The sequence below is a fragment of the Dipteris shenzhenensis genome, chromosome 20, assembly GCF_047967505.1.
Source record: "Dipteris shenzhenensis isolate YYH24624 ecotype China chromosome 20, Dip_SZ_1.0, whole genome shotgun sequence".
Lineage (NCBI taxonomy): Eukaryota > Viridiplantae > Streptophyta > Polypodiopsida > Gleicheniales > Dipteridaceae > Dipteris > Dipteris shenzhenensis.
In genome coordinates, this window is record NC_141615.1 from 19,551,689 (window position 1) to 19,573,915 (window position 22,227).

Sequence of the window (22,227 nt, forward strand, 5' to 3'; positions counted from 1 at the left end):
TTGTGGCATTCAGCCACCATTTTGGACAGATTCAGCTCAGATTTGCATTGGATAGATTTGCAGACATTTTCCCTTTGATTTGGGCTCGTCATTTGCAGGATAACTATTTGCGGGGGGTTGCTTTGATTGGACTATTTTTTCCAGTTCAGTTTTGGGAACAGATTGTGCATTTTGCTCAGTGCATGAGCAGCCACTTTTGGCATACACATTTGTAGAGATTGCTGTCGATTCTTACTTGACATTTGAAGCTAGCAGTCAGATATTTTGAGCAGCCAGATACTTTGAGCAGCCAGCTGTTTGCAGTGATAGCCTTGAGGCTTTGACATTTGCAGGGCACTCTTTTTCTTTGGGGATTTTTATTTGAATGGCTCACCATCAATCTCTTGGAATGCTTGCCCACCAAGACAAGCTTGATGGTACCAACTATCCCATGTGGTCGTACTTGGTGCGCCACTTGTTGGTATCCCACAATTTGTGGGGTATTGTCAAATGAATCAGAGACTAGACTTGTCTCTTCATCACAAGCACCTGCTGCAACTGCAGCCACTTCTGCCACTTCTGGTTCATCTACCACTACTCCCTCAGTGCCTACTGTAGACCCTCCAACATCCGAACAAATTCGTTGGGATCAGAGCGATGCACACGAACATCAGTGATTGCTATGAATAGCAACAGGGAGGTTATACTTCACATTCCTAGCTGTAGGCTGACTGACCGACCATCCTCCTGTTCACCGACCTGCTGCTGCACCACTGATTAGGACTGAGGTGGCCGCTTAGTTGCTGATGTGGCATCAACCAGTCCACGTGCCAGCTGACTGTCTGCCGAGGTGGCGTTGCTGAGCTGGTGCCTCTGCTGCGCTGTCCTTGTTGGCTGACTTCATGGCAGTCCCACGTGGCAGCTGTTGACATAGCTGTCTGCGTGGCAGGCCACGTGGCTGCCTACGCGGGCTGTTGCTGAGCTGGCTGTCTATGTGGCAGTCCAGCTTGGCCACGAGATGTGGATGGTCATGACATACCCCTCTGCTAAAACTCGAAGTAGGGTAGAGAAAAAGCCACCTTGTATGCTGCAAGGATGTCTTGATAGTCTGCGAAGAAATCTTCCTCCACCCATGGTGCTTTGCAGGAGCCCCTATGCTTGAACTTGACTGCATAGCCACCTTGTATGCTGCAAGGATGTCTTGATAGTCTGCGAAGAAATCTTCCTCCACCCATGGTGCTTCGCGGGAGCCCCTGTGCTTGAACTTGACTGCATACAAGAGTTGTCGATTCCCTGTTCCTCTTTTGAACCGATGAAGTAAAATCTGCTCTGGTTCCTCAATCTCGGCCTCATCAACAATTTCAGGCTGCTCCACATGGTACTATGGTTAGTGCTGGACCCACATATGGTTTGAGCCATGACACATGAAATATTGGATGCATGGTCGATGTCGAAGCAACTTCATGGCCACATAATTCACCACCTTGATGATTGGAACGGGTCCAAAACTCCAATGAGAAAGCTTCGGACACTTCCTTTCAATCTGCTTGAGACATTTCTTCATGATCCGAAGATAGACCCATTGCCCTTCCTTGTAACTCATGTCATGCCTGTGCTTGTTTGCGTGTGTTTGGTAGGTCTCTTGGGATTTGGCGGTTCTTTATTGACTCCATGGTCTGCTTTGTGATGCGATCGGCTTCGTATACCTTCTCGGATGTCCTGGTGAGAAGGGACTTGAACTTCTTGCTGAAAGTATTTTTGCCAAATCCTTGATATGCTTCTAGTAGGCCTGGCAAATGCCCATAAATATTCGAATCTCCTATGCTGTGGTAGGCACCTCCCACCCCACAATATCCTTCACCTTGGCTGGGTCTAGGCGAACACCTATCGTAGTGATGATGTACCCCAAATAATGTACCTCCTCCAAGAAAAGACTGCTTTTCTTGGCGTTGATGTACAACTGGTTGTCCTTCAGAAGTTGAAGAACCTTCTGAATGTGCTTCACATGTTGTGCTGGATCCTTTGAAAAATTCAGAATGTCGTCAAGAAACACAAAGACACTCTTACCGATGAATGGTTTGAAGATCCGGATCATCATACAGTTGAAGGACGCGGGTGCCCCTGTGAGACCAAAGCACATCACCACAAACTCATGATGGGCTTCCTTTGTGTGGAAAGCTGTCTATTGAATATTCGGCTCATGAATCTGGGTTTGTACCCACACTGCATATCAAAATTTGAGAACATCTTGGCTCCGTTCAGGCGCTCTAAGATGTAGTCGATCCTCGGCATGGGGAACTTGCGCTTGATGGTCAGCTTGTTCAGTGCGTGGTAATCCACACACATGCGAGCTGAGCTGTCCTTCTTGATGAAGAGGGTCGGAGTTGCATATGGTGAGTTACTGGGGTGGATGCTAGCTGCTGCTCAAGCTCCTCCTTCATCGTCTTGTTGAGACGGTAAGGATGCTTGCTGGGAGGTGATGATCTATGATGGTCCTCTGGCCGACTTGGTGGTAAGGCTGGAGCCAAGCTCGATGTGAGGAAAATGTCCTGGTACTGTTGAAGCAAAGCTTACTGCTCGGGGGTCCTAGCTGGAACTTCTGTATTGGTCACGTTGACATAGACAATGTATGCCTCTCCTCCCTTGCGATTTTCGCATGCCATCTAGATTGTGGAAATCAAAGGGCGAGGCAAAGTGTCTTTTAGCCAAGTGATGAACTTAACCCCTGATCTAGAATTTTGAGGTCCAAACCGTGGTTTTGATAGTTTGGGCGAACTTCGAACTGGTGCCACCATCGGGCCCCCAAGATGATGTCCGCTGCTTGAGTTGGTGCTACCCTGAAAGTACGGTTATTCGCCCATCCTCCTATCTTTAGAGTGGCTCTTGAGGCCGCCTTGTTGCTCTCTACTTGCTCTCTACTTGCTGTCCTATGAATGCCCCATTTAGGGCATGGTATCTGATGGGGTGAGAGTCAACTTGGCTTGCTGAGCAGCTTTGGTAGAAATGATGTCCTTGGAATTCCCTGAATCTAAGAGGATGAGGACTTTTTGGCCGCCGATCTGTCCGTAGAGCTGGAACATCATGGGAAATTGGTGAGAGTCCTTGTGTGATCTTCTTCAATCTCCTTTATAACCACTAAAGTAGCCTTGGCTGGAGTCAAAGCTATAGAAGAACCACTTGATGTGGATCCCTCTACTTGCTGCTTAAAATGCAGGCAATCTTGCTTTTTGTGCCCCTGCTCATGGCAAAAGGAGCAACGGTCTCTTTGGCATAGTTCGCTCAGGTGGTTGTGTCCAAGTACCCTCCATAGCCGTTGTTGTCTTTCACTGGCAAGTTCTTCTTTTGTTGCCCTGTGCTAGCCTTCTTCCCTCCACCTATAGTGGGAGAATCTAGGGGTGTCTTACTGTTGACTTGTTTGGGTCCTTAACCCTTGTGCATGAGATCAAAGTTCTAAGCTAGCTCATATGCACACTCGTAATCCTATGGCCGAAAACTACAGACATACCACTGCATGTTTGATCGCAGACCATGAAGGAATTTGCTCAGCTTCTGATTGTCCTCCAGCTGTAGTTGTATGAGCACATGTGTGAATTTATTGGCATAATGATTCACTGACTCGGTGTCCCCCTAGTGTAGCTCGTAGAATTGACTTTGGAGCCTGTTCAGGTACTGAGGTGGTAGGAACCGTGATCGAAGATGTTTCACAAATTCTGTTTAGCTGTAAAAAGTCTCTCCTCGTCAGCATTGTAGTGGTCTTTTAGCCGCTTGAGCCACCAGGTGACTGCCTCGCCTGTAAGATGCATGGATGCTAGGATGCACCGTTCGTTGTCCTTTGTAGGCATCACTGTAAAATAACTTTCGAATTGATTGAGCCATGAAGACAACACTAAGGGTTCTTGCTTACCATGGTAGTGTGTGAAGTTGAGCTTAAGGAAGGCTTGGCTGGAGGTGCAAGTCTCTCCTTTTCTCCCCTGTTGGTCAGAGTAGGGAAATGAGAAGCTACCGGTCCCGTTCTTCCTTCTCTTCTCTAGCAGTACGTTCTCCTTGGCCCCCTGAGCCTCGTGGTCTCGGAGTTCCTTGGCTTTGCAAGCCTCTCGATCGCGTTTGTCTTTAGTTTCTAGAGCTTCCCAAACCCGTCCTTCTTTTGCTTTCCCGAGCCTCCCGATCACGTTCATCTTTTGCCTCTCGAGCTAGCCTTTCGTGCTCTTTGGCTGCCTGCTCACGATCTCCCCACATCTCTTGAAGTTGGGTCGTGCAGATGAAGAAAGCCTTGGACTATTGTTGCTGCATCTGCATCATAGCCTGCAACATGGGGGTGTCATGGCAAACATGGAAGTGTCTGCATGATTGTGTGGTGGGGGTTGGTGGTGGTGGTCGAGGCACTAAACTCTCATCCCTTTGTGTTGGACTGCTCACTGGTGCTCATGGTGTTCTTACTTAATCTTGTCTGGACCATAAAACAATAGAGCGGCCCTTAAACTGACCCTCCCTATCTCAGGAAAGAAATTCTGAAGCTCTGATACCAATGTAGCGGGAGATAGACCGACTCACGCTCAACACTAACTGAAACTGATAGATGATGAACTTAAAAGTGATGCTGTGGATGTGAGTGAGAGAATCAGAGGGAGAGAATATAGCTGGCCTTCGAAGAGGAATATATAACTGAAAGGTATGAATGCCCAAAGGGCTGAATACAATGCAAATCTGGAAAGAAACTAGACTACATAGTGAGGTGTATCCTCACTAGATCCCTGAAGAGGCTGAGGCTACCCTGCTGGGCTGCTGCGGGGAGGCTCAGGTGCTGCTTCACTAGAGTTGGAAGGCCTGAGGTTGAATGAAGAATGAGGTCCAAGGGGGCTGCTTTTATAGGCCCCCCTTGGGCCCTAAAATACCGACCAGCCAGCTGTAGGCTGACCGACCAGCATTCTCCTGTTCACCGTCCTATTGCTGCACCACTGATTAGGGCTGAGGTGGCCGGCTGGTTGCTGATGTGGCACCGACCAGTCCACGTGGCAGCAAACTCTGGCTACTGACGTGGTGCTGCTCAGCTGGTGCCTCTGCTGCGCTGTCCTTGCTGGCTGACTGTGTGGCAGTCCCACGTTGCAGCTGCTGACGTGGCTGCCTATGTGGGCTGCTGTTGAGCTGGCTGCCTGCGTGGCAGTCCTGCATGGCCACTGGCTGTGGATGCCCGTGACATTTTTTCGCATGGGTTTGCTATTGGGCTCTCCAGACTCTATAGAAACATAGAAACATAGAAACCATAGAGTATTTTGGGATTCTTGTCCAGCCACGTATCATTTCTTCCCTATGTCTTTTCGGCAATGATTCTTTGATTGTTTGCGTGCTCATCATCTGGATTGCCCTGCATACTTGTCATATAATGCTATCTTTTGATGTTGTAGTTGCATGTTTTCTATCTGGGGACTGCTCTTTGTATATATATACAAATACAAAAAAAATGTGCATGTGTGTGCATTCATGCATGTGGGTGGCAGTAGGGAAAAGGGGGTGGAAGGGGCGGGGGGGGGGTGTGTTTCTTGGGCATGTTTTTGTTTGAGTCTTTGTTGCATGTTCAGCACAATGTAAATCATATGTCAGCTTTATACATGTAAAGGCTTTTTGACTGTGGCTTTTTAATTTGACAGGTTTTACTTTCAATTGCAGAGCATCATAGCATGATTGTTCCATGGCAACTTGTAGCGAAGAAAACTGGGGCTGTATTAAAATATGTCTCCCTTACTAAAGATGAAGTTGTAGACATGGAACAATTGAAGAGCTTGATATGTAAGAGGACTAAGCTTGTGGGATTGCATCACGTTTCCAATGTTCTAGGTGAGTTTCGTTATCTCCCTAGCTGATGTTTGCATGAATGGGATATCTTATTTTTTTCAAAATAAACTATTTTATGAATTAGATTTTTAGATTCTTCTTGATTTAAAGAATTGATGCCATGTTACATCAACAAAAGGGAATGATTATGCTTTTCGTATTGGGTATAAGAAAAATTGATTACTCTTACTTTAGCCATAACAAATAAAGACAATATATGTAAAACCATCACTCTTTGTTGATTCTTTCCTTATTTTTGACTTTGTCATGCCTTTGAAGCATCAATGGTACGCTTAGCAATGCAGCCTCATGTTCAAACTTTCCTTATACAATTTGTGATATCTTTATGGTAACCTTTAGAACAACAAAAAATCTAAATTTGTATGATTGGACTTATTCTAGTCTTACAAAGGTATATCTTTATGGTAGCCTTTCCTTGAGGTTATTGAGGCCCAAATCGTCTTATGTAACTAGTTTGCTACTTATAAACAATATGTTCATGCTCTAGGGTCTTATGATTAAATGCCTCTTTATTGAAATGAAATATGGCCTTTTTATAAGGTGTACATATGATAGCTTGTAAACTACTCGGTGCTTTCTATCAATTCAGACAACGGATTTTGCAGAGGCGTTTGAATGAGATGATTGCGAGTTGCCAAACACATATACTTGAACTTAAGAGTTTGCAATTAAGCTGGAATTAAGACTTATACAGCTTAAACACAAAGTGACATCATTGGAAAATGCAATATGATTGAGGGGCCAAGATGGGGCCCCCCCCTTATCCAGGCTCACTTTATTCTTGAAAATGAAGATACAAGACCAAGGTGGTGCAATGCACCTTCCAAACTGATGAACTCAGTGAAAACCTAGGACCTTGGCTTGCCCAATCCACAAGGAAGAAGCCTGCAACAATCACCACTTACATCCAACATTAGAGACAAGCACTAGTTTCTAGAAAGATAGTAGAAACAACATGAAATAGTGCTGTAAATGAGATAAACTTGACAATACAGGCTCCCTTCGTGACTTGACCCTTTTGTAGATGAAGTCCTTGATGCCTTTGAAGCTACCTTGGGTGAGGAGAGTGTGGAAATGGGGCTGGAATGAGAACAGCTTAGAAAAACAGCCTGTAGGCTAGAGAGAGAAAGATTTGATGGAGTGATAGCTGTAGAGAGAGAGTGCCAATGCTGATTCCAAGGGAGGGGATGTAAGAGAGGAGCTGCTGCTGTTCCAGAGGTGCACAGAAAGGGAGATTTCTGCAAGGGAAATGGGCTGGAACAGTAGAGAGAGAAATTCTGCAGTAGAGAGAGAAAGACTGCAGCAGGAGAGAGAAAGGGGCTGTGGCTGCTCCAGGCTAGGAGGAGAGAGGATGCTGCTGCTGTTCCAGAAGAGCTGAGAGGGGGCATATTTCTGGAGAGGAGGGGTTGGAACTGTAGAGAGAGAATGTGCTGTTGTAGAGAGAGAAAGTCCTGCTGAGGTGAGAGAATGGCCTAGGGAGAAGCTGGCTGCACCCAAGGAGCTGGAGAGGTTCTGCTGCATCATCCAAAAGGAGGGAGAAGAAAAGTGACGAATTTTTCATGCGAGGAATGAAGGGGAGAGGCCTTCTTTTATAGGCTCAGCCCCCCCCCTTAGGCCTAGAGTGGAAGGTGGACACTTGTCCTAGATTTTTGGTGGGCTGCAGTCCCAAAGAGGACAGCCCACAACTTGCCCCAAATTTACCAGATTTGGGGCCAAACACTTGGCCTGCATGCTCTGCCACTTGCCATGCATGCTGCCACATGTGTAGGACAGGTGGACTGACCTGCCAGCTCAGATTCCATGTGGCAGTCTACCGCGTGTCAGCTGCCACGTGTCACTCCCAAAAACCCTAAAATTTCAAAGTTGTCAGAATTCAATTCTGATCGCACCCATGGGTTCCTAACAGCTTAGACTATCTATTGACGTACTCTAAGGTCATAATTGAGCCATACTGAGCTCATTTGTTTGTCGTCTTATCTTCTATCTCCATTACTCTTGGCATGCTGCCAGGCCCACACTTAAAGCTCAGGGAACATTCTCTTGAATGGTTCCTAGGTCGGTATGCAATCTGTGCATTTGATTGGTCCCATGTTTGGGTACTCAGGTGGGGTGTGGTTTCCAGATGTCCCTCTCAAAGAGAGGCCATCACTCTTGTGGGTCACTAATGCCCATAACCCCAAGCAAGGAGGTCCATGCTCAAATGCTAGACCTAGTCCCCATTGTCCATAACTGAACAGTAGGAAAACATTTCATTTCTTAATAAGCATACTATTGAAAAACAAAAAGAAATAGTACCAAGCAAGTGGATACATGTTGAAGCAGGATGACATTCCCTCCGTCTTTCATTCGGTTGTCTGCAATTGAAATGCTTCCTCATAAGCATCCAAGATTTCAGGACACTTATGAAATGTAGCTCTGTCCACCCATTGGGCATCGGTGGATGGGAGCCCTCTGAACTTCAAAAGGTACATTTTGCGAGTTGTGCCTCGACGTCCCGTAGTGAAGTTATGCAGAATAATTTGCTCTGGGATCAACAAGATCTCAATGTCCTCTACTTTAGGTGCATCATCCAGTGTGGGCTCTTGAGGTGTTTGCCCAATGAAGAGTTTCACCAAGCTTACTTGGAAGACATTGTGGATCTTCCAATGCTGTGGAAGTCTCAATTGGACTGAGACATCATTTATTACTTGCAACACTTGAAAAAGACCATAATATCGAAAGGATAGCTTGAAGTAGATGCGCTTTTTGCCCACTTTGGTTTTTAACCGGGCTTTCTCAAATTTCAATAGGACCCATTGGCCTTCTTTCATTGCAAACGCCCTCCGTCTTTTATTTGCAGCTGCTCTTTGTTTCTCCTGTGCCTTTTGAATGGTTGCTCGAACCGTGGCATAAGCAGAGTCATAATCCTCCACGAATTGATCAGCGGCAAAGATTTTCTCTTTTGTTTGCATGAGTAGAGTTGGTAAAGATCTACCATATACAATTTCGAAAGGAGCTTTTTCCAGTGGAGGAATGAATTGTGTTGTTATAAGCAAACTCCACAAGAGGAAGGAATTTCTCCCAAAAGGTTTTCTGGTCATGCACATAAAATTTCAGCAAATCCAAGAGTGTACTATTCGTGACTTCAGTTTGGCCATTCGTTTGAGGATGAAAAGCTGAGGAGAAACTTAGAAGAGTTCCAAGGTTCTCAAACAAAGCCTGCCAGAAGTTACTAGTGAACTTTGGGTCTCTATCTGATACTATAGACTTGGGCATGCCGTGGTGTCTAAAGATGTGTCTGATAAATAAATGGGCAGCTTCAGGTGCCTTGAGATTCTTTCTGCAAGGAATGAAGTGGGCTTGCTTGCTGAATCGATCTACTATCACCCAAATCCTGTCATGATTTTCATTGGTCCTGGGAATTCCTGTAATGAAGTCCATGGTGATGTGTTCCCATGGTCTCTCAGGAATGGGTAGGGGCTGAAGTAAACCCTTGGGTTTTCCTCTCTCATACTTAGCTTTTTGACATGCGAGACAGGCTGAAATGTAGGCAGCAGTGTCCTTTTTCATGTTAGGCCAGTAGAAAAATTTATCCATGGCTGAAAAGTGGCCACAATACCCCTATGACCAGCATAGGGTGGGTTATGGCTTTCCTCCATCACTTTAGATCTAAGCTGCTTTGTGATACATAGTTTGTTCTCCATGAATAAATAGCCATCCCTGATGTGGTAGGCATGATGGGTGCCTCCATCTTTCAAATGTGCCCATGGCTGAGCAAAATCAGCATCTCCCTCATAGAATTCTTTGAGGGCTGTTAGCTCATCATGATAGGGAATTGAAATATGGTGAAGCCGTGGTCTACGAGAAAGGGTATCAGCCACTACATTCTCTTTTCAAGGAGTATATTGTATCTGAAAATGAAATGATTGCAGAAAGGTAGACCATTTCATATGTCTCTCTCTGATCAGAGGTTGAGTTAGAAAATATTTAAGACTTTCATGATCAGTTTTGACAAGAAAATCTATCCCTAAAGGATAATGTTTCTAAAGTTTGAGAGCATGAATTACAGCTAAGAGTTCTTTTTCATAGATATCATAATGAAGTTCAGCATCTCTTAGCCGTCGGCTTTCAAAGGCCACAACATGACCATCCTGGGTAAGAGAAGCCCCAAGGCAATCGCCACTGGCATCAGCTGCTACTAGGAATGGTTTCCTTAAGTCAGGAATGATAAGTACATGAGCTGTAGTCAGGGCATGCTTTAGAGCATTAAAAGAGTCCGTTTCTTTTTGGGTCCATCTGAACTTCAGATTTTTCCTAGTGAGATCATGTAGAGGAGCTGCAAGTTCAGCAAAATGCCAAATAAACCTTCGGTAATATGAGCATAGGCCTAGAAAAGACCTTACCTCATGGGCATTCTTTAAGTCAGGCCACTTTACAATTGTCTGTATCTTGGCTGGGTCTACACGGACACCTTCTCGTGAGATAATGTGACCAAGATAGTGAATCTCAGAAAGAAAGAACTCACTTTTCTTCTCATTGATGTGAAGAGCATTTTCAGCTAAGATTTGAAATACAATCTTTAGATGTTCCTTATGCTCTTCTTGCTGAAAATGAGGATGTCATCAAAGAAGACGGCAGTGAATTTTCTATAGTTCCTGAACAGCCGTTCCATCAGCCGATTGAACGTGGCTGGGGCATTAGTAAGGCCAAATGGCATTACCATATATTCATACAGCCCAAATGTGGTTCGGAATGCTGTTTTATGAATGTCCTCAGGTATAACTCGTACCTGATGGTAGCCACTCCTAAGATCTATGCGGCTAAAAATTTCAAATCCTCCTAAACGATCAAAGATATCGTCTATACGAGGAATCGGGAAATGCTTCTTAACCGTCTGTTTGTTTAAAGCTCTATAGTCTATGCACATCCTGAAGGTTTTATCCTTCTTTTGGACTAGTAAGATAGGAGAGCAACAAGAAGAACTACTGGGTTGGATCAATCCCTTGTCCAAGAGTTCTTGGACTTGCTTGAAGATTTCATCTTGTTGAGATTGACTAACTCTATGGGTCTATTTGGAGGTGAAGACCCTAGAACTATGTCAATTTTGTGATCCTCTGGTCTCTCAGGAGGGAGGTGACTAGGAAGTTCGTGAGAGAAGCAACTAGAGAATTCTTGAAGGAAATCTAATCTTTCTTTTGTGAGAGGATCTGACGTTTCTTCACTTGGTTGCTTATCGCGTACAAACACTAGAAAAGAACATACTCCTTTCTTAAGCAAATTGGGAGATCGTGCATGACTTACCATAGGAATGGTGTTTCGTGAAACTCCCGCTGTAATGCTCACATCTCTACCCTTATGTTGGAGGGTTAGAATATTCTTCACATAATCGATTTGGGGGTTGACTTGCTTATGACAGGGCATGCCGAGAATTGCATCTGATCCTTGAAGTGGTGCCACCATGAAGGGTAGATGATCCAAGTACCCTTGGATGTGTACCTGAAGCTTGCCGATGATGGGGTACACCTTCTCTTCTTGGTTCTTGAAGGCTGCAGTTGCCTCCAAGGCTTCTCCTTTATCCTCTGGGGGTATCCCCAAGTTCTGTGCCATCTCATGAGAAATAAAGTTGTGAGTAGCTCCACTATCGAACAAAAACAAAGCGGATTGATCCTTTACCTAACCCCATGTTTTCAACAAACTATGGGTGTCGTTTACAGCTCTCTTTTCTGGAGGTGCTTCCACCTTGCTAACTACCAAATTGGCTTTTTGAGGGCCGCTTCTTTGTTGTTGCTGTTTTTGGCAGCTTGAGGGCATTCGTAGAAGTTGTGGCCTCGATTTTTTGAGGGCCGCTTCTTTGTTGTTGCTGTTTTTGGCAGCTTGAGGGCATTCGTAGAAGTTGTGGCCTCGATCGCCACACTTGAAACACCGTCCTTTGGAGTAATACCTTTGCTTCTGTTGTGGAGACAATGAGCTGAAAGTGCGGGCTGCTTTCTTCGAAGGAGGCTGGCTGGCTGACTTTTGCTCTTTTGGTGCGTCCTTTGCTGTCTCCTTACCCTTTTGTTCCTTGGAAGAGGTTCCCTGGGACTTCCGCTTGTTGTTGCTGTCATTCCGCTTGTTGGAGAAAGATTGTTTCTTCTCCACCTTCAAGGCGATGTTGATGCTGTTTTCGAGAGAAGTAGGAGTGGCAATGTCCACCTCATGCTGAACGATATACCATAGGCCAGCAAAGAACTTCCTTTGCTGCTCTTTTTTATCCTTGCTACTGAATGCTTGAACTTTTAACTAAGTATCCCAAAAACGATCAACATACTCATTGACTTTCTCTTCTTGGTGTTGGCGGAGGATGTCCCACTGCACCATTGTATCTCTCTTAAACTCCTTAGGCAGGAAGTGCCTCATCAAGTTCTTCTTGAAGTGCTTCCAGGTGTGGGCTTGCTGTCCAATGTTGACCATAGCTGCCCACCAGAGTGAAGCATGGTCTTGCATGTGCAGGACGGCAAACCGGATCTTCGCCTTGTCTTCGTACTCGTCCCCCTCAAAGAAATACTCGAGGTCTTGGATGCAGGCCAGCAAGACCTCGGGCTTGTGCTCTCCCTTGTACTTGGTAAACTGGAAGAGCTTATCTCCAAGAGGTACCTAATGCTTTGCATACCTTTCTCTCCGTGGACGTCTCGAAGGAGATGGACTCAGATGACGCCGTTGTTGGGGTAAAGGCTCTATGGCCACCCAAGTACAGTTAAGTACACTTAGTACTTTATTTGTTAAGTACACTAAGTACACCGTACTTAGTGTTGTAACCTTATCCTTTCATATAAAAGCTTTACTGTGTACTAGGGGAGGTACACACATACCTTTTATCCCCACACTTCTTGTTGCTTATCCTGTGTGTGTGTGTGTGTGTGTGCTCTCACACTCTCCCTTCCACAACTGGTATCAGAGCCCAAACGTGGGTGTGCCCAAACGTGGGTCTTACCTGCAGCCAAGGAGCACCGCCAGCCATCGCTAGACAGCATCGACAGCCTGCAAGAAATTTGCCCGAATCAGCTTCGTCGATAGCTGCTTCTGCTTTTAGCGCCTAGCAGCTTGCAAGAAATTCACCCGAATCAGCTTCGTCGATAGCTGCTTCTGCTTTTAGCGCCTAGCAGCCTGCTCTCCTATCATGATATCAGACGGCGCCAGCTAGTGAAGCGGCGCCAGCCAGCGACCCCAAGGGCCACCAGCAGCCACCGGCGCCAGCGACCAACGGGCCACCATCCAGCGGCGCCAGCCAGCGACCCCATCGGGCCACCAGCAGCCACCGGCACCAGCGACCAACGGGCCACCATCCAGCGGCGCCAGCTAGTGAAGCGGCGCCAGCCAGCGACCCCATCGGGCCACCAGCAGCCACTGACGGCCAGCGGCTAACAATCAGCCAGCGATGCCATCGGCGTCAGCCCGGGTCAAGGCTACCATCAAACTCGCCGTTAGAGCCATACGTGGCCACAGGTTCAGGTCATCACCATATCCAATGTGAGAGAAATTCTCATTTCTGAACTGTGGAATCAAAGGGCTTTTGCAGCCACAGCCAAGCATTGGCTTCTACACGCACTTATTTGCATATATCCTCCTCATTGGAGTTGATTTGTGCAAGGATTTGATGCATTTTATGACTTATGGGACAGTGGCAGATGCATATGAATTGGGGCTTTTGACATTGTTATGCATATCAGTGTTGGGGGAAACACCTGGATGCTTTATGTGATCAGTGGAGCTTTGGGAAAGCTGTGTATGCACTAAAATCTTCAAAATTGGCTTCTAGTCAAGGGGCTTTTGCCCAATTTCTGTTCTAAACTGTGTATACAGTTTTAGAAGTGTCTGGAAGCTTGAAATTGACTTTTTTGAACAGTCAAACAGTCAAATACTGATTCTGTACTTTCTGGTACAATCGGGGACTATCCTGTGTCAACAGCTTTGACTGAATTTAGTCACGGTACAGAGGTACAGAGTGCAAAGTACACTGCTGTCTTTTTCACTGTGTATGCAGGGCAGATGCTTCTGTAAATTCAGAATCTTGCTGGTTGTACAACGGTTCATCAAATGATGCAAACAGAGTTGCTGTTCTGAAACTGCAGCAAGCAGTAAACAGTGATAAATCTCTGCTTAAGTGGAAGATACAGTACAAGTGCAGTTCCTGTTTGTTCCGCTGCAGGAATTGGATCTTTGAGCACAGTTCAAGTGCAAGTGAGCACTTGGTTTGTAGGGAGTCAGGCACCTAAGTGTGGGTTATATTTCTTGCTGATTATAATGGCTTCATCCTCGGAATCTTCTCTTCTCAATATTAAAAAGTTACAGGGTGCTGCTAACTATCCAATGTGGAAAAAGATGGTCCTGAATGTGCTAATTCTCAGGCAGTTTCATGCTCCTATTATACACAAAGGTGTGAAGCCCACTGGCACATCTGATGATGCTTGGGCACTAGCTGATCTGTCAGCAAAGTCCATAATTGAATTGTCACTCCATGAGAGTGTTGTTTGGAATGTTGATGGTGAGAAAACAGCCTGGGGTGTGTGGAAAAAGCTACAGGACACATATGAGTAGCAGAGTGTAGCCACAAAGATATATTGGCTGCGCAAGTTCTTCAATCTGAAGATGAAGGAAGGGACCTCCATGGATGCACATCTCAATGAGTTTAATTCAATTGTCACTCAACTTGCAAATCAAAAATATGTGGTGGATGAGGAAACCAAAGGTATGGCACTCTTGATTTCTCTTCCTGAAAGTTGGGATACATTCACCACAGCTGTAACAAATGCAAACACTTTCATAAGTTTTTCAGATATCACAGGGCTGATTTTGCAAGAAGAGCAGAAGTTGAAAGCTCAAGATGCAGTAAAGCCTAACAATGCCTTAAAATGCAAGGGGGAGAAGTCAGCAAAGAGGCAAATCTCAGGAAAGGGGAAAAGGTAGGAGCAAGTCCCGCTCCAACAAAGATGTTGAGTGCTACTATTGTGGCAAAAAGGGACATACTAAAAAGCAGTGTTTTAAACTGAAAAATGATAAGAGAGACAAAGCCAAAAACACTGATGCGTCAGATGCAAAAGCAATTGTACCAGTAAGCAATGGCAAGAGCAGTGTGAAGATTGAAGAGCTTCATTCTACACACGGTTATGACAGTGAGGGAGAGGTTCTATTTCTCTCTACCTTGGATGCTCATTCTCTCCATGCAGGAGATCTTGCAGACATGCACTCTTGGATCATTGACTCAGGTGCCTCATTCCATGTTACACCTTACAAAGAATTGTTTGTAAGATATGCAGCAGGCAGTAATGGAGTCGTTTTTCTAGGGGATAATCATGCATGCAGTATTGTTGGTATTGGAGATGTCAGGCTTGTATTTGCTGATGGTACTCAGCTTATGCTTCACAATGTTAGGCATGTACCCGAAGTCAAGAAAAATCTGATTTCTACTGGCATGTTGGATGATGAAGGCTTTGTGACCAGCTTTGGTCATGGTTTCTGGAAGGTCACCAAAGGTGCCCTGGTTGTTGCCAGAGGCTCTAAGGTAGACACAATGTATACTCTTCATGCTAAAGTATGTAATCATGCTGATATTCATGCCACCGAGCTGCCGAATATTTCTATGTGGCATAGCCGGATGGGACATATGAGCATAAGTGGAATGGAGCAACTGGCTCGCCTTGGCTACTTACCGTCTCTTAAATTTTCTGATTTAAAGTTTTGTGAGCACTGCATATATGGTAGACAGTTACAGTGTCCTCAGAAAAGGAGATTAGGACATAAAGATGCTCAACTTGAGCTTGTACATACAGATGTGTGTGAGATGCCTAGTCCTTCACTTGGAGGTGCACGGTACTTTGTCACATTTATAGATGATTCCACAAGGAAGGTGTGGTTGTATCCTCTTCGATTGAAGAGTGATGTCTTTCCAGTGTTTCAGAAATGGCTTGCTATGGTTGAGAACCAAACAGGCAGAACACTGAAGGCTTTGCGATCAGATAACGGTGGGGAGTATATGTCTAATGCATTCAATGCATTTTGTGATGCTAGAGGTATTAAAAGAGAACTCACTGCTCCCTACAGTCCAGCGCAAAATGGCACTGCAGAGCGTATGAATAGAACCATACAGGAAAAGTCTCACTTTATGATGTCACATGCTGCTTTACCTCATGGATTTTGGGCTGAAGCTGTAAAAACAGCAGTACACCTCATCAATAGGTCACCAAATAAAAGACTAGATGGCAGAGTGCCAGAGGAGCTTTGGACAGGAAAACCTCCTTCCTATAAGCACTTGAGGGTCTTTGGCTGCACTGCGTACGTGCATATACGCAGAGAAAATCGCAGCAAGCTTGATCCTAAGTCTCTTAAATGCATTTTTCTTGGATATGGTGACAGTGGTGAGATGGGTTACCGCCTATGGGATCCTGTGAATAAGAAGCTAATACGCAGTAATGATGTCTTATTTGATGAGTCATGTATGTTTAAGGCAGCAGATAAGCCTTCTGATGCTTCAGAGGTTGACATTGATGACTCGGGACATCCTGTACAGTTCAGGCAGGCTGCAAATCAGCCACAACAGCAGCGTAATCAGCCAATGCATGATGCTGCAGCAGGTCCAAATGGACAGCCCGCAGTGGCGGAAGATGTACTACGGGACATGCCACCTTTGGAAGACCTCCCAGGCATAATTCTGCAGCCTGATCTACTAGAACAGCAACCTGTTTTAGGTGAGCAGCAAGTTGGACAGCAAGACCAATGGGTCCGAAGGTCCACTAGACAAATGAAACCGCCAGACAGATTTGTTCCAGGAGCAGATTTTATTATGCTTACAGATTGTGGAGAACCTTCCTGTTACAAGGAAGCCGTGCAAATGCATGACAAAAGGCTATGGGAACTAGCCATGAAGTCTGAAATGGACAGTCTCCATAAAAATGGTACTTGGGAATTGGTGCAGTTGCCTAAGGGCATGAAAGTACTGCCATGCAAGTGGGTGTATAGATTGAAAGTTACACCTGGAGCTAAGCCAAGGTATAAAGCCAGGTTGGTTGCCAAGCGCTTTAAGCAGGAGTATGGTGTTGATTTTGATGAGATCTTTTCTCCAGTAGTTAAGATGACCACACTCAGGATTGTACTTGCTTTGGTTGCATGTGAGAATTTGGAATTATGCCAAATGGATGTGAAGACAGCCTTTCTTCACGGTGATCTTCATGAGGAGATCTACATGCAGCAGCCAGAAGGATTTGCAGTCAAGGGCAAGGAGTCACTTGTATGCAAGCTTAAAAAGAGCCTTTACGGGCTGAAACAGGCACCAAGGGAATGGTATAAGAAATTTGATACCTTCATGAAGTCCCAAGGTTTCAGGAGAAGTGATGACGATCACTGCTTATATACCAAAAGGGTTGCCAATGGCAGCTTAATCATTCTCATTTTATATGTGGATGACATGCTTATTGCTGGTACAGCTCGTAAGGAGCTTGATGACCTTAAGAAAAGACTGCATGAAGCCTTTGATATGAAGGACCTTGGCGATGCAAATCACATACTGGGAATGCGGATACGGAGAGACAGGGGACAGCGTTTGTTGTATTTGTCCAAAGTATTACACAGGTTTCATATGGAGGGTGGGAAAACCCTTAGTTCTCCATTGCCTCCATATGTGAAACTCAGTGCAATGGACAGCCCACACTCAGATGCTGATAGGGCTGAAATGGCCAAGATTCCGTATGCTTCAGCTTGTGGCAGTCTCATGTATGCCATGGTTGCTACCAGACCTGATATTGCTTTTGCAGTGGGAGTGGTTAGCAGGTATATGGCAAATCCAGGCAAGAAGCATTGGAATGCAGTGAAAGGTATCATGAGATACCTGAAGGGCACACAGAAGTTGTGCATATGCTTTGGCAAGCGAGATGCAAAGGTGCATGGTTATGTGGATTCAGATTTTGCTGGTCATCCCGATAACCGGAAGTCTACTACCGGTTATGTTTATACATTTACTGGAGGTGCAGTGTCATGGATGTCAAGGATGCAGCAGTGCATAGCCTTGTCTACTACGGAAGCTGAATATATTGCAGCCACAGAGGCATGCAAAGAGGCCTTATGGTTATCTCGGCTAGTGGGAGATTTGGGCATTACAGGTGATATTCCATTGTTGCATTGTGACAGTCAGAGTGCTATTCAGTTGGCACACAATCCTGTCTTTCATGCAAAGACAAAGCACATTGATGTAAAGTATTACTTCATCAGGGAGGTGATAGATGATAAGCTGATCCAGCTTGTCAAGATTCACACAGATGATAATCCAGCAGATCTGTTGACAAAAGGCTTGCCTGCAGAGCGGTTTGCACATTGCAGATAGTTGATGGGTATAGGTTGAGCCTCATTTATTTTTTACTTGAGGGCATATTGCCTTTAAGTGGGAGGTTGTTGGGGTAAAGGCTCTATGGCCACCCAAGTACAGTTAAGTACACTTAGTACTTTATTTGTTAAGTACACTAAGTACACCGTACTTAGTGTTGTAACCTTATCCTTTCATATAAAAGCTTTACTGTGTACTAGGGGAGGTACACACATACCTTTTATCCCCACACTTCTTGTTGCTTATCCTGTGTGTGTGTGTGTGTGTGCTCTCACACTCTCCCTTCCACAGCCGTCTACCTCGAGGAGGGGAAGAAGAGGATGATCTTCCCTCCTTGTTGGAGTTGGTGTTGTCCGCACGGCCTCTTCCTTGGGATTGGGGCCCTATGTCATGAGTTTCTGCTTGGCTGCTTTCCAGCACTTGAACCTGTTGAGCAATGTTTGCCAATAGAGCACTCAACTCATGCAGGTTAGGAGGTGGGTCAGGTCCATTGGCTGCCATGATGACAAGATGACTCAATGAAGGAGAGACTCAACAAGAGAAAGCACAGAGTACAGGACCACTGCCTAAGCTCTGATACCAATGAACCTACTCGGTGCTTTCTATCAATTCAGACAACCGATTTTGCAGAGGCGTTTGAATGAGGTGATTGCGAGTTGCCAAACACATATACTTGAACTTAAGAGTTTGCAATTAAGCTGGAATTAAGACTTATACAGCTTAAACACAAAGTGACATCATTGGAAAATGCAATATGATTGAGGGGCCAAGATGGGCCCCCCCCCCTTATCCAGGGTCACTTTATTCTTGAAAATGGAGATACAAGACCAAGGTGCAATGCACCTTCCAAACTGATGAACTCAGTGAAAACCTAGGACCTAGATACAAGACTCAAGAGCATATGTGCAAGGTAGACAACAAAAAGGAGGACTTGAAGCTTAGGTTTCAACTCTTGGCTTGCCCAATCCACAAGGAAGAAAGCCTGCAACAATCACCACTTACATCCAACATTAGAGACGAGCACTAGTTTCTAGAAAGATAGTAGAAACAACATGAAATAGTGCTGTAAATGAGATAAACTTGATAATACAGGCTCCCTTCGTGACTTGACCCTTTTGTAGATGAAGTCCTTGATGCCTGTGAAGCTACCTTGGGTGAGGAGAGTGTGGAAATGGGGCTGGAATGAGAACAGCTTAGAAAAACAGCCTGTAGGCTAGAGAGAGAAATCTTTTAAAGAGTGATAGCTGTAGAGAGAGAGTGCCAATGCTGATTCCAAGGGAGGGGATGTAAGAGAGGAGCTGCTGCTGTTCCAGAGGTGCACAGAAAGGCAGATTTCTGCAAGGGAAATGGGCTGGAACAGTAGAGAGAGAAATTCTGCAGTAGAGAGAGAAAGACTGCAGCAGGAGAGAGAAAGGGGCTGCGGCTGCTCCAGGCTAGGAGAAGGAGAGAGGATGCTGCTGCTGTTCTAGAAGAGCTGAGAGGGGGCAGATTTCTGGAGAGGAGGGGCTGGAACTGTAGAGAGAGAATGCTGTTGTAGAGAGAGAAAGTGCTGTTGAGGTGAGAGAATGGCCTGGGGAGAAGCTGGCTGCACCCAAGGAGCTGGAGAGGTTCTGCTGCATCATCCAAAAGGAGGGAGAAGAAAAGTGACGAATTTTTCATGTGAGGAATGAAGGGGAGAGGCCTTCTTTTATAGGCTCAGCCCCCCCCCCCCCCACAGGCCTAGAGTGGAATGTGGACATTGGGCTGCAGTCCCAAAGAGGACAGACCACAACCTGCGCCAAATCTAGTACACTTGGCCTGCATGCCCTGCCACTTGCCCTGCATGCTACCACATGTGTGGGACAGGTGGACTGACCTGCCAGCTCAGATTCCATGTGGCAGTCTGCCACGTGTCAGCTGCCACGTGTCACTCCCAAAAACCCTAAAATTTCAAAGTTGTCATAATTCAATTCTGATCGCACCCACGGGTTCCTAATAGCTTAGACTATCTATTGACGTACTCTAAGGTCATAATTGAGCCATACTGAGCTCATTTGTTTGTCGTCTTATCTTGTATCTCCATTACTCTTGGCATGTTGCCAGGCCCACACCCAAAGCTCAGGGAACATTCTCTTGAATGGTTCCTAGGTCGGTATGCAATCTGTGCATTTGATTGGTCCCATGTTTGGGTACTCAGGTGGGGTGTGGTTTCTAGATGTCCCTCTCAAAGAAAGGCCATCACTCTTGTGGGTCACTAATGCCCATAACCCCAAGCAAGGGGGTCCACCCTCAAATGCTAGACCTAGTCCCCATTGTCCGTAACTAAACAGTAGGAAAACATTTAATTTCTTAATAAGCATACTATTGAAAAACAAAAAGAAATAGTACCAAGCAAGTGGATACATGTTGAAGCAGGATGACATAGCTAGGCTAGGTAGAACCTCTTTTGAAGTTGATTTGCACATTACAACCTTCACTTTAAAATGAGATCAAAGATCCCTATGTAGGGTAAGGTTTTTTCAACAAATTGTCTCGAAGAACTTTGTAATGTTTTGTGTTGTAGTTACACTTTTAAAATAATAATTTTGGTAGGTGTAAGCTAATAAAGAGCAAGAGTAAAAACAACATTGGTAGCGTCAAAGCCGGAGTGCCAATAGAAACTCAATACGAAGACCTTTGTATAAATGGATGCTCAAGTATGTGTGGGTGTGTGGATTTGTATGTGTTAGAGGATATGTTTGTTGTTATGGTCTACATTCACTGTTGGCCGTTGATGATGTCAGCAAAGATGCCATAGTAGCTAGTCCCTGCTGTGCGTGATGGAGTTTATGGTTTTCAACCTTATGAGTGACTATCATGAGATTGAAATTGCATAGTGTGTTGTGTTTTTAGAGGATGAGTTTGGGCATGTTCTTGGATTCATCTAGATATAAGCTTCAAAGCCGGTCTTCTCTCAATTTTCGGTATGCAGGTTGACGGGTATACAGTCCTTGGACTTTGAGGCTAGAGCTTCTCTCTTGTGAGCCACCCTTGTCTCCTGTCTGCTGGCAGATCACCAATTAGGTTACCTTTTTCAAAGTGCGGCTTACAAGATGAGATGTTGGATAAAACTTAGATGCTTTGATGTACAAGGAGTATCCGCATAATCTGCAAACAATCATCAACTGACATTGTAAAGAGAGACTGTGTCTTCTATATGAAACTTTAAAAAATGATCTAAAATGACCTTCATCATCTACGCCCTTGTGATATTCGATCACGTATGACTAGCTGGATTCAAACCATATGTCATTTCTTATTTATAGCTTCCAAAATATGAATGGCCAAACTTCTTATGTGAGGGAGTTTAGTATCAAGTGCACCATTGGTGTCAGTTTCTGAAGGCAAAAGTTTTACAATTTCTAAATGTGAGGTTTGTGCAGGTTCTGTCAACCCAGTAGAAAAAATTGTAGAATTTTCTCGGAAGTTTGGGACAAAAGTGCTCGTTGATGCATGTCAAAGTGTTCCACATATGGCTGTGGATGTCCAAGATCTTGGGATTGATTTCTTGGTGGCATCTTCCCATAAGGTGAATCAATATAAGAATTCTTTGGAACAAGATATACTTGTGAAACTTTTGAGTTTTCAATCTAGATGTGTAATTGCTTTTCCTTACATTTGTAGATGCTGGATAAATCTTTGGCCTTTGGGTTTTTACCTGGATAGAAATGTGCTAAATTGTCAACCTTACCGATGTTGAATTTATCAAACGAGGAAGGATATTATGATTTGTTAATTGTAAATGTCTAAAAATTACACATTTGTTTCAGATGTGTGGGCCCACAGGGATAGGGTTTCTGTATGGCAAGACTGAACTTCTTCAAGAGTTGCCCCCTTTCCTTGGTATGTTTGGATTTCGACTATTTTTCTTACGTATATCTGCAATAGCATTTTATGTTCTCAAGCTATCCTACTTGCGAATCTAGGAACAATTTCTTCTTTTATGAAACTGGCTTTGCTTCGTGGTTGTGGTTTTTGTAAAAACCAATCTTGTGATTCTCTCTGGATCATTAGTTTTATTGTTTTTCCTGAAATATACATGGCTGTGTCCC

General features: G+C 44.9%; 1 protein-coding gene across 1 annotated transcript in view; it reads left to right on the forward strand.

Moving 5' to 3' along the window:
* CPNIFS (chloroplastic NIFS-like cysteine desulfurase) overlaps nucleotides 1–22,227 on the forward strand; it is a 68,761-nt gene that overhangs the window by 24,913 nt on the left and 21,621 nt on the right. The window contains exons 6-8 of the mRNA XM_087391817.1: nucleotides 5,625–5,811; nucleotides 21,559–21,704; nucleotides 21,946–22,018. Coding sequence (XP_087247943.1) covers nucleotides 5,625–5,811; nucleotides 21,559–21,704; nucleotides 21,946–22,018 — 406 coding nt within the window. The remainder of the gene's footprint in view (nucleotides 1–5,624; nucleotides 5,812–21,558; nucleotides 21,705–21,945; nucleotides 22,019–22,227) is intronic.